This window comes from Tiliqua scincoides, chromosome 3 (genome assembly GCF_035046505.1).
Source record: "Tiliqua scincoides isolate rTilSci1 chromosome 3, rTilSci1.hap2, whole genome shotgun sequence".
NCBI classification, from domain to species: Eukaryota; Metazoa; Chordata; class Lepidosauria; order Squamata; family Scincidae; genus Tiliqua; species Tiliqua scincoides.
In genome coordinates, this window is record NC_089823.1 from 152,768,094 (window position 1) to 152,781,320 (window position 13,227).

A 13,227-nucleotide genomic window follows, 5' to 3' on the forward strand; every position below is an offset into this window, starting at 1 on the left:
AAAGCATATTGAGAGAAAAAGAAGATAAGAATAATAATTCATGACTGGTATTTTGGTGAGACATGTTTTTGTCAGGTTGAGAACAGAGGCAAATGTCAGCATGCACAAGCAATTTTATGTTCCTGTGTGTTCTCTATTGACTTCTCAAGTACTTCCCTAGAGGAAAAATACATGTCATTGTTCATTCTCAATCTATCAGTCACACAGAGGACTGTCCCTGAACATTTACCGGTTTAACACACCCCACGTGGCAACACAGAACAGAATGTGGAAATCGGTCTGTGTAAAAGGAGCAATACTGTACACAGAATCAGAATTCTTTTTCTCACGTCTGTTTAGAATACTATTCAGATCAAAGGGAAAAATCCTTTCCAGGGGTGGTTTTTTGGGGGGGCGGGGGAGAGTTTGCCCAGTATAAAGAGGCTGCTGACATTAATTATTATGTATAGTACTGGATGTATCATTAGAAAAGAATGAGTTAGTTTCAGACATTGCTACATTGTCATTTAATTTTAGATATATTCCTTCTAGAACACAAGGTCATGCAAAAGTGACCCTAGTCACCTTAGGGTCTTAGACACTAGTGGGGATTTCCATTTCTGGAATTCCAAATCATTCTTCTTTCCCCCCTTGTTACTAACGCAGGGAGCAGATTTTTTTTCCCCTTCTCCACTGCTTATATTGGCCTGTGTAAAGAAAAGGCTGGAACAATGTATACAGGTCCAGCCTATTTATACACAGATTTTTCATACACAGATTTGACTCAACATGAATGGCCACTGCAAATGAGAAGGAATATGCTGATCCCTGGAGAAGAGGAAAAATGCATCCCTTTAAAATCAGTTTAAAAAACTGAACAGTCCTTTAACAATAACCTTGTTAATGAGGGGGGGCAGCTGGCTGACAATCCATCAATCCTTCTCTCTCCAGGCGACCCCTTCCTTCCCCTGGGCAGGGGAAAGAAAGGTGATCACTTTGCATTGGTGAAGGGAGGGGTTGAGTGAAGCGCCTTTGTAAACTCTTGGAGGATGACTGATTGATGGATTGTCTTCTTAATGACTCTTATCTTACATCACAAAGGTCAGTAAGGCTGTTTTTAAATAACCTAGTGCATTTTTTGCCATCCACATGAGTGCTTGGAAAGGAACCCATGAGGCTCAACCTGTATATAGTTCTTACAGTCATCTATATTAACCCATTTCTGCCCAGCTCACAGGGGTACACATTTGATCCCTGTGGTGTATATGCAATGTGGGACAGAAAATGGCTTTTAATCAGCAACTTATCTCTCCTCCAGCTACTTCTGAGCCTTTTAAACTATGATCAATTACAGTACTTTATTGCTTAAATACCTAAAACATCTTCTAGGAAGTAGGGAAGCAAACCTTTCTCTTGAAAAGATCCTGAATCACCTACATTTACAACAACAGCAATTATAGCACAATACATTTCATTTATCTTCCATTTCTGCATTTGATTAACATATATTTGGTAACAAAGTGGAAGCTTCTACTGCTACTGTTGGCATCCTTCAGTCTTGGAAGACTCTGAATGGTGGTTCTGGAACAGAGTCTAGTGTGGCTGAAAAGGCCGATTCAGGAGCGACAATCCCTTCCACACTGAGAGCAAGTCTAGTCTGTCCCTGGTCTGTCTCCCTGGCTATGGGCCTTCCTTCTTTGCCTCTTTGCCTCAGTCTGTTGGCCAAGTGTCTCTTCAAACTGGGAGAGGCCATGCTGCACAGCCTGCCTCCAAGCAGGACGCCCAGAGGCCAAGGTTTCCCATCTGTTGAAGTCCATTCCTAAGGCCTTCAGATCCCTCTTGCAGATGTCCTTGTATCGCAGCTGTGGTCTACCTGTAGGGTGCTTTCCCTGCACAAGTTCTTCATAGAGGAGATCCTTTGGGATCCGGCCATCATCCATTCTCATGACATGACCAAGCCAATGCAGGCGTCTCTGTTTTAGTAGTGTGTACATGCTAGGGACTGTGCTTGATCCAGCTTGTTCCAGGACTGTGTTGTTTGGAACTTTATCCTGCCAGGTGATACCAAGTATGTATCTGGCACTGGAATATTGGATAGAATTGGGCCCTCAATGGGCTACTCTGATCTGCATCAGAACTAAACAACCTAGTGTCACATTGGGCTGCTCAAGAGGGAGGTTAGGATATGGCTTAGGTTGCCCAAGCAGGTCTCAGCCCTCTCCTGGATCTAGTCTGCCTTTCCCTGTTTGGAAACACCCCCATTCTGCCACGACCCAAGACTGGTGCAAACTCACCCATTGCCGACCAGGATCTGGCATGAGAAGGCCGCTTGCATCTTCATGCCGGCCTTCCCAGTTCAAATGCAAATGTGACTTACGGCAAGTCTGCAACATTCCTGGGCTGGTGCAAGGGATTTGCACCAGCTGATCGAGCACTTTAGATTGTGCTCTTCGCTTCATAGATAGGCATTAAAAACAGTGACACACCAGGTTGTGTTCAACATTACAATCTTGGGCAGGAGATCTAGTCTAGAGGGTAGAGCCTCCACTAGCCTGAAGATAATATCAGAAGGTCACCAGTTCGAGAACACCGGTAGCTCCCTGAACGGTGAGACCTTGAAGCAGCTGACACGCCAAGCCGAGTTATTCCATCTGCTCTTCAGTGTGTGAGCAAAGAAGCGTCTTGGTTGCCCTCCATGTGAGAGATGAAGGAGCTGCTTGTCAGCCTGCGGCGGAGGCACTGGAGGCCAGAAGTGAGAACAGACCCGGAAGATCCATCTGAAATATTGTGTGGTTCTTGAAAGAGAGAACCATTTATGATTGTAAAAATCCCCTTGAGGGATTTAGAAACGCCTGCTTATGTAAACCGCCTTGAATAAAGTCAGAGAAGAAATCCAATGTCCAGAAAGGCGGTATATAAATACCGACTTGTTGCTGTTGTTGTCTTAAAAGTCTGTTTATTTCTTTTGGTTTAAATCAACAGTTCTTTTGCTCAGACGTGCACCAGCTACAAAATCAGTACAGATCCAAGGAGACACATTGCAGAGCAAGAGGTACATAGAGATAAGGGGAAATAATTCCCTTTTCCTACATGAAGCCTCCCAATCTGCACCCCCTCCCCACTGGATACAGCATGTGCCTTTTGGCACCTTCATTGGGAGGGGACGGATGGGATGGGGTTCTAATTGTTCTGCTTGTTTTAGCTGTACAAGGGATGCAGCCAAACTGGCACAGCTGACAGGTGGGTTTTTTAAAAAATTAGGGTCCTGCACGACCCTTCAGGAAAGTTATAACTATGTCTGTAAAATGTGACAGAAGCAGTCAGGAAGTTGTGCTTCTTTGGCAAGGATACACATTTGCTATTAGCCTATTTAACATATTTTGGGCCTGAGCTCTGACATCAGGTTGCCTGATGAAAAAATGCTTGTATCCAATTGTATCCTCAGTATGTATCAAAAGCACTTACCGGAGGAGAGTTCTCATAGATGTTTGTACTGTAGGGCAGATTGATGAAAATCGGGTCCATGTCCTGCACATCTGTGATGGTGATGGCAAGATTGGCCAGAGTGGAGAGGGGCTTGGTTTTATCTTGATCCTTAAAAATGTAAGGAAGGGGAAATGTTGAAAGAAAATTCAACGAAAACAACAAACTCACAATTATCTCTACAGAATGATCAAGTGTCTTGGAACATCTCTGCTGTCTCTCTGAGCAAATAGATATAGAAATGAACATAACAAGCCATATTAAATGGATATAAGAAGTAAACATAAGAATTTACTGAGTCTGGCCTTTGGTCTACATAGCCTAGTATGTATACTTTATAAATGGCAAAGGCTATCCAAAGTCTCAGGCAGGACACAATCCCTGCCCTGCTACGTAATCCTTTTAAATGGAAATACCATAGAAAGATACCACATATAAATAATAAATATTATTGGTACTACTGCTTTTGTAATAATATTATTACTTTGATTTCCTGGTCCACAACTGTGTAAAAAAAAAAAAATTCATCAGTCCTCAAGTGAGATATCTAAACGTTCTAAAGAAGAACTGCACAATATAACAATTCTAATATAGAATGTTTAATGTTGCAATTCATAGGAAACCCGAAATAAAAGGAAACTATTGTAACATTAATGTAAGATCTAATTTCCTTACAACAGATGCTCAAGATTTTCAAGAACAAAAGAAACGGGAAACCTCATACTCACTGTAGCATTGACCTGAAGCTGGTAAGCCTGAGTGACCTCATAATCCAGTGCTCGGATGACTGAGACAATGCCACGGCCACTGTCGATGGCAAAGAAGTTGGATGGAGGCTGGAAAGAATAAAGCACACTTCCACCTGCTCCCTGGTCTGGATCTGTGGCGTTCACAATGAAGATTGGAGTTCCAACTGGTGTATTCTAAAAACAAGAGTTTCTTTGTTTGTTTTTTTGTTTTTTAAGTATACAGCATAAACAAAGAGCTTCTCTAAAACCAAAATTCTTCATTAAAAAAAATAATGACTACCAAGGCAAGCAGTCCTATTTGTGGCATGTCATGATTTCTTATTTGTTTGCAGCAGCAGCGCAGTAGTTATATTTACAATAGCACATCTATTTATTATTTCTATTTCTATTTTGCTTTACAAAAGTCTGTCTCAAGGTGGATAATATGGTACAACCTATACAAAAGTATAAAATCTGGAAACAGTAGTAAAACAAACAAAAAGCATTCAATTTAAAACCAGATGTGTCACAACTGCACAAATAAGCATCAAATAAACAACTAGAGCTTGAAAGCCTGATGGAGCAAATATCAATTCTTAAGGGTCAGACAAGGAGTTCAGCAGAACCAACCGGAACACACTCGCCCACTTAGCTCCCAATAAAAAGTCATTCACCAGGGAAACCATGGAAGTTTCCAATTCCAAAGCCAGGTCAGATCCTAGACTGAAAATGGTCAAGATAATCTGTTTCATCCAAGATCCTTTGGAATTAAACTACCATCACACTTTGCCCAAATAAGGATGGTGGTTATGGAAGAATTTCCATCCAAAACTATGTGTTCTGGAACACTTAAAGCATTCTAAGTAAGTTTCTCTATTCATTGCCTGTTGCCTGCTTGTAAATGTGGACTTTTTATTTCAGCACTAGACCACATCCTCTTCCAGATATTGCAAAATTAATGCATAGCTCACTATGTGTCTGAAATTTCATTAATGTGTCTGAAATTTCATGCAAAAAGAACATTTTACATGAGACTGAAATTATCTCCAGTTCTGAATATAATCTGGGCTCATTATACATGTAGCTGATAAAGAAAGAGTTCACTATCCATGGGTTTATGAGCAATTTGTATGATATTTATGTCTACAAAACAGAAAAGGAAATATTCACCATGCATTCCCCAAATAAATACAGTGACAACAGGTATGGAATTAAAATGGGCCACTTTATTGAATACAAAACATTGCAACAGGGCAACAAAGGGGTAAACAAAACCCATCCCAAGTGCGGGGTCCTACGTGGGGGAAACAGTCCTAGCCATCTTCGTCCCCCAATCTCATAGGGCGTCCACCTGACTCCAGGCGTAACTCAATTGTTATTAAGCCCGCCTCTCAACGTCGCCCAAAGAAGGTAAGTCAGCCGAACTGCTATGCCTTCAGGTCACCCCTGCAAGGCCCCCAAGTTTGAACAAGGGGCTAGCCAGCCTGCCTCCTCAAGCTGGTCAGGCATCATGGGAGTGGTTCTGGTTCACCCCCTGTCCTTTCTGACTTAGATTGGACACCAAGAAGGTCTTCTGCCTACCCACCCCGCACTTCTACCACCAGTGACCAGGGCATTAAATGCCTATATCACAACCCAAACCCGCTCCACAGCCAGTCTGAGGTAGGTGAAAAAAACCACCATCATAGAGCCAATTTAGATGCTGATTAAAAATTCCTACCCGGCCCTGGGAGAGCTAATCCCAGACTAGCTACAGGGCGGGCGGGCGAGTGAGCGGGGGTCGCTCGCCAGGAACGGACTGAGCTCCTCCAGCGCATGCACGCTTGAGGAGCTCTCCCATCCCAACCCCCTTTTGGCTAGCCAGCCAATCAGCTGGCAGCAACTCCCTGCTGCTGGCTGAAGGGGGGAAGGCCTGGCAATACTTGCTAGCATGCCAGGGAGGTGCGCTAGCAACCTTTCTATATAGTAAGGGTTTGCGGGACATCTATTCCAAGAATGATTAACTCTGGATTTCTTGAAATTTGTATGCTCACACATGTGGATCCACAAACTGAGTGGTACATTTGTAAATCTTGGTCCAGACACAGCCACTATTACAAAAGACTTCTTCAACATATAAGAAAGGGTTACAAGCAAGTATAATTAGGAAGCAGGGTAGAAATCTTCAGGTTCAGGAAATCCTTAAACAGAAACATTCTAAAAGCCTACAATGAATACAATAGTGTTAATGGTCCAAAGAAACTAAGTAGGCTTGATCCTCTAAGGGCACAATCCTAACCCCTTATGCCAGTGCTTTCCAGCACTGACACAAGGGCAACGCAGCTCCGAAGTAAGGGAACAAACATTCGCTTACTTTGAGGAGGCCTCTGTGAGTGACACCCTACTGCAGGATGCAGCACACATCCCATTGGCACTGCTATGCCAGTGCTGGAGAGCACTGACATAAGGGGTTAGGATTGTGCCCTAAGATGCTTAGATAACAGACCTCCTCAGAACCCTGCATAAGCCACTTGGGGTATAAATGAAACAAATACATAACACATCAGAGATAAGTACAGGTGCAACCTATTTATCCACGGATTTTTTATCTGAGGATTTGTCTCAACACAAATGGGTGGGGGAATCGAAAGTCACACACAACTTTGCCTCCTTTGCCCTGCACTGGTGTCTTGATCCATTTCCAGGCAGCCCAAAGCACTGCAAAAAGGCTCTGCCTAGCCCAGACAGGGAAATAGCCCTGGAGCCCTGGAAGAGGTTCCCCTTGCTAAGGAACTAACACTCCTGGAGCCCCTGAGGCGGCAAAGAGGATGAAGGGGGGATGGGGGGAATCTTTGTAGCCAGAACACGTGCAGCAAGGTGGAGCTCTCTCTTGCTCTCTCTCTTTCTCACTCACTCACTTACACAGGGGCAGGTGTGGTAGCAACAGAGGGGATTGCTTTAAAAAACCCAGGGAGTGTTTGCCAAATTCCCCCCCCCATTGAGATGGTGCAGGCAATCAATGACACAAGTAACACCCCCCCCCCCATGGTGCAGGCTATCACCCACACAAGCAAGGGCTTCCCACCAAGCCCTTCCTACAATTCTCTCCACACTTTCCTCCACACTTTCCACTGACTACAATGGGGCTTACTTCTGAGTAGAAACGCATAGTGGGCTGGACTCTTAAAAGATCAGCATCCCATGTGAAAGAAGCCGGGCAGCTGGCAAGGGTAAGGGCTGAGTACGGAGCGGGGGGGGGGGGAATTGATAATAGCTGCCTTAGTTTCCTTCCATCTGGAAGTGTCAGGCTGCAGTGTATTTGCGTAACTCTATGGAATTTAGCACAACACGTTTTTTGTTAATCGTGCCATCACGGAATAGAAATAATGCAGATAAATAGGCTCCACCTGTATTCAGTTTGGAAATGAACTAAACACAGGGACAGCACGCCACTCTCATAATTGGTGTCTCATATCTCCTCTCCAAGTGGAAGAAGGAACAGTAGTTAGCTAGCAGCACTATGGCAGTTCTTGGGTTTTTCTTTCCATCACAAAATCAACCAGCTCATCCTGCCAATTAGACAACGGTATCAAATGCAGCAGTTCCAAACTGTGGGTCCATGGCTCACCAGTGGATCACAACCCAATTTTTGGTGGTTTGTGAAACTGGCAGGGTAGATTAGGCTATGTGCATTAAGAGTTCAGTGACCTGCTACTTCAGAGGGGGGAGACTACTGCTGCCTAATCACCATTATAGCTACAGAGGCATGCACTGCAATCCTATGTTGCACTGAAACAGGCAGGCCAGGAGGCCTGTGCTGAATCCAGCACAAGACAGTGGCCCAAGGTGGTTTAGCTTGGAGGCAAGGGAAAACTCTTCCCCTTATCCCCGGTTAAGTCACTGTAGCCCCAATGAATCTCCTTGGACTTGCGCCACCACAGGAGGTGGCATAATTCTGAGGAGAGGGGAGCGGCTTGCAGCCACTCCACACTGCTCAGGAATGGAGGCTAGGATCTGACATATCTGCAAGGTCCTAGCCCCGCCTCCCACTCCCCACCTGTCTGCTCCTGGGACCACTCTCTGCCCACCCTTCGTCCACCCCAGAAAGCCTCCCTCCCACCTCCTCCTTGCCCACCCCAGACCCTTGAGTTGGTCAAACTTGGCCAATGAAAGGCTCCTTGGCTAAGTTGGCGTGGAAGCTGGATTCAGCCTCCTTGGGCCAGCGCGCATCCCTGTGCTGGCCAGTCAACTTTAGAGGACATACAAATGTGCTTTACATTTACGTCCCTCCTGGGCTGGCGCAAGGGACTTGCGTGGGCCCAAGGGCATGTTAGGATTGTGCCCAAAAGTGACTAGAAAAGTGAAACTTATTTTTCTAAACGGTCTTGATGCTAAAGTTTCGGAACCACTGAGACACAGGAGTGTGAGCAGGAATCCCTGGTCCAAAGAGCCCACGTAGCCACATATCAACATCCATGTGATGTGGTGGATTTTAAAAAAATCACTTAAGACCCCCATTTCTGTTGACATAGGAATTATATCTATATAGATCAGGGGTGTCCAAACATTTCGGCAGGAGGGTCACATCATCTCTCTGACATTGTGTTGGGAGCCAGAAGAAGAATTAATTTACACTTGAAATTTGAATAAATTTACATAAATTTACATAATGAATATATTAGAGATGGAACTTACAGGAATGAATGAAGGTCTCGCAATAGCTCAAGGCCTATAAAAGGCCTTGCACAGTTTTTCCTTCAGTGCTGCTGCTAATGCTTCACAGCTATGAAACAACAAGCATTGGAGGGAGCCCTCAGCCTGCAGCTTACGCAAGAGGTTGAATGGTCACCCTCACACTGAGAGCAGTCACGTTGGACCAGCGTGATCTCTAGCAAGTCTCTGGAGGGTCAGAGGCTCAGTGGAGACTGGGGGCTCCCCATGGGCCAAATTGAGGGCCCCAAGGGCCGCAAATGGCCCCTGGGCTGGGGTTTGGGCACCCCTGATACAGATCAAAGTATCTTCTGTTACTTTTGCTACACTTCCTGCCTGCACCCACCTATGCAGGGCTGCTCTCACACAAATATGCATGCTGGCTGCTTGGTGGGCTGGAGCAAAGATGCCCCAGTAGACTAAAAAATCTATTTATACTCTGACTATATTTCTATCTCCACAGTGCAGCATGGAAACATCAGTAGGAAGAATCACCTGATTGCCTTGGCAATGCATTCTCCTTCCTCCTATCTCCACAAAATGATGGACATTTTTGCCCTTGTTTCCACGCTCCCATAAAATCACCAAAAACTATGAGGACTTTTTATGGATGGCCAACGTTTTTCTGAAAAGTTCCCCCCTTATTTCCACTCTAGTTTCACAGAAGAACAAAGAAACATTCTTTTGCTTCTGCTTTCCTTACTTCCTTATAATGCATGAACTAGGTCTGAGCCTCCGTCTGTTAAGAAAAAGAGACCTGTCTCCATGGCAAAAAGGGCACTGCAGTGAGACTGAACTGCACGCAAGGCACACATTCAGTCCAGGACCTTTGATATAATAGGCTCAATAATTAAATACTAGATGGTGCTGCCGCTGTAATAATTAATTGTGATTCGAATACATTAAAGTGGAACCGGTCAAGGTGGATAGCCCAAAAAAATTCTTTTTTGTTTTATTCTTGCCAATATCAAGTCACTTACAAACCTGTTCTACCTGCTTACCAGAGTAAAATTCCAAACATTTATTCTCTTTCTCTCTCTCTCTCTCTCTCTCTCACCCACCATTCTTCAGCCAGTTTCCTTCCAACTAGCTACTCAGATTCTGAGTAGAACTTAATTACTTCTTTCATGCTACACACCATATCAGAGAGTTAAGACTCAAATGCATTACAAATTAACTATTCACATGGGCAAGCAGGGAGGGGAAGGGGAAGGAAGCATGTAAGTGCAGTACTACTCAGAGGAGGTATCGGGCGCATTGTCCATGGAAAGAATAATAAGATTCAGAAGGACAAAGCTTTTCTTGATTAATATACATCATCTTCTTTTTAAGTTTCCCATAGTCACTCTTTTTAGCATGCAAATCTACTCTGGTTACCAGAGATTATCAGCCTGGCAACAAGACTGAAGAGTTGAATTTCACCATCATTGTCTTTTATACAAAAGCTTAATATCAGACTCTGAAGAGAATTTGTTCTCTAACCCCCAGGCAGCTCAGACTAAGGAGCTGGGGTCACAGATGTCATAAGGTTTTGCCTTGTTTTGTCACACCAGCAGATAAAAGAGTATCTTAGCACCAATGTCATTCTGGTGTCTGGTCATTCTGTAGTTAAGGATAAAGGTCAATTGATTGTTTCACATCCGACCAGATTTCCCTTTTGCACTTGGCTTTTGGGCAAAAAGATACAAGGCTTGAAACAGGTTGTTTTTATCTGAGCCACTCAGAAGAGAATCTGTCCAGAGTAAAGCTCTGAACAATGACAAAACATCAGTCTTCCCCAGTAACCCTCTTCCTCATAATTCCATCAACTGACGATTGCACAGCCATCTAAAAGCATATTAAATTTTGAAAGTTTTTAGTTTCTTGTGTGCAGAATAAGGAATGTTGGGCTTGGAACATCAGAAGCAATGAGAAGATATGCCAGTGGACCATGCAAAGCAGTTTGTACATTCATGAGCTTAGTCACCAAGAATTAACACCAAGGTGGTGGGGGTGTTGAGAATTGATAAAAGAATGATAAGGCAAGTTCAAAGGTGCATGAAGTGAAAGCCAAGCAAGCAGCCTTACTGACCTAGGGGGCATGTTTAAGTACAGTTTACGCTTGTTTAACTGGCATTTTTAAAACCAGCACAACTCAGTTAAGATGAAGCAGCAGTTGGCAATACCAGTTAAACAAGTTATCGTACTTGCAATTACATTAACTCCCAGGAAAGTGTGCATAATATTGCATCCACATTTTCATCTAGCTGTAACCCAGTTCCCAAACTAGGTGTTGTGAGGCTCTCCCAGCACATGCTGAAAGACCCACAAGGGTGCTTCAAACATTCCAGCACATGGTTTTTGCATGCTTTGAAAAGTCTGCCCACCCGCACAGAGCCTCTCACTGCTGTTTGAAACTCCATCGTGGGTTTCCGAACCAGGAAATGTCATCCTGATGATGTCATCGTCACACACTTCTGTGAGCCATGTGCTGTATTTGCATCATAAGGGAGCATCGCGGACTAAAGAAAATTGGGAAGTGCTGCTGTAATCAACTAACCAAATAGGTTACTGCTCCCCTACTGTTGAAGCAAACCAATTACACCCTTAGTACATAGTGATCTAGCACGGTTTATGCCATAGTCTCTCCAATACTAAACATTACAGCAGTACTGTAGAATGGACCCATAGAAAAGCAGCTCCAACACAGGGCTGGCCCAACCATGAGGCTGACTGAAGCAGCTGCCTTGAACAGCAGACTGGCAGGGGGCACCTGCCACATATCTTTATCACAGCCACTCTGCTGCTACCTCGGATCACAAAAAGAAGAAGGGAACAGACCAACTAAATAGCCACTGAGTTATCTGATTTTCTCTGTAACTAATTCTGTGCACTCTTTTGCTGAAAAGTGATGCAATGATGATGATGAATAGAACAGGAAATACTGAAAAAGCAGTGCGATGAGTTAGAGCAGTGATTTTCAGCCACTGTGCCAAGGCACACTGGTGTGCTGCACACGGTCCGCAGGTGTGCCACGGGAGTTTGGGGAGGGTCATTTATTAGTAGGACAATTGGGGGAACTACCAGTAGCATGGTGTGCTTTGTCAATGATAAAAAAACTGATGATGCACCTTGACAATTTTAGCGCCTTGTCAGTGTGCTGTGAGATGAAAAAGTTGAAAATTGCTTAGAATGTCTCTGATGCTCTAGTGCACACTCGCCACCATACTTTTATTGCTGCCTGTTTTTGCCCTGTCTTTTGCCCTGCATGAAGTGGAAGGAGAAAAGCAGAGGAGAGCAGCACCTAAGATGCAAGGCAGACCTTGGCCAGCCGTGCTCATGATGCTGCTGCAATATTTCGAAGAGTATCCAAAACTTGCTTTAAACATGGTTTCAGATTCTGGTTCAATGAGAATCTGTTAGACCTAACTGCAGATAACCGCTCATCTAACAGTCAACTGTGATTAAGCCCAGGGAGAGAATTTGTGCTCACAAATTAGAGCAGGAAGCACACTCTCCCATGGCCTGCCTCCAGTTGCATAAACCAGGGGTCAGCAACCTGCAGTTCTGGAGCCGCGTGCGGCTCTTTCAGCCGACTGCTGCGGCTCCCTCCAGAGTCCAAGCACTGCCGCGCTCCCCAGGAAGGGGCGCGCGGGAAGCTGCCGATCCCCCAGCTGGGCAGGGAGAGCGCACGACCCTGGAGACTCCCAGGAGCAAGGTGAGGCGCACGCTGCCCACTTGGGGAGTTTGGTGCCGGTGGAGAGCCTCTCCCTGCAGGCGGCGGCGGCGGGGGGGGGGGGCGCCTGGAGAGCCAGTTCGCTCGCTGCACAGCGGTACCAGGGCGTGCAGCCTGCACTGCGAGGGGGTTACAGCGGATGAAGCTTACTCCCAGGAAAGGGTGCCTGGGATTACAGCCCTGGAGCCTGCTCCTATGTGTGTCTACTCAGTTGTAAGCCCCATTACAGTGGATGAGGCTTACTCCCAGGAAAGGGTGCCTGGGACTGCAGCCTTGGAGCCTGCTCCTGTGCGTGTCTACTCAGTTGTAAGCCCCATTACAGCGGATGAGGCTTACTCCCAGGAAAGGGTGCCTGGGACTGCAGCCTTGGAGCCTGCTCCTGCGCATGTCTACTCAGTTGTAAGCCCCATTACAGCGGATGAGGCTTACTCCCAGGAAAGGGTGCCTGGGATTGCAGCCTTGGAGCCTCAAGGTCAAGTGCAAGGACAGGTGAGTGGGAGCCTGCGCCCTGCAGGTCTGTTCGCAAGTAGTCCCTGGGCTACTCCCAGGAAGGTATGGAGGGCTGTAGCCTCAGCCCTCTCCTGTGCAGGTCTACGCACAAGTAAGCATGGGGCTTCCTCCCAGGAAGGTGTG

The 13,227-nt window shown here is 45.4% G+C and overlaps 1 protein-coding gene across 1 annotated transcript in view; it reads right to left on the reverse strand.

Annotated features, from left to right (window-relative positions):
• Positions 1-13,227, reverse strand: part of CDH23 (cadherin related 23) — a 453,381-nt gene that overhangs the window by 296,682 nt on the left and 143,472 nt on the right. The window contains exons 6-7 of the mRNA XM_066621404.1: positions 4,191-4,385; positions 3,445-3,573 (exon numbers count right to left, since the gene is read on the reverse strand). Coding sequence (XP_066477501.1) covers positions 3,445-3,573; positions 4,191-4,385 — 324 coding nt within the window. The remainder of the gene's footprint in view (positions 1-3,444; positions 3,574-4,190; positions 4,386-13,227) is intronic.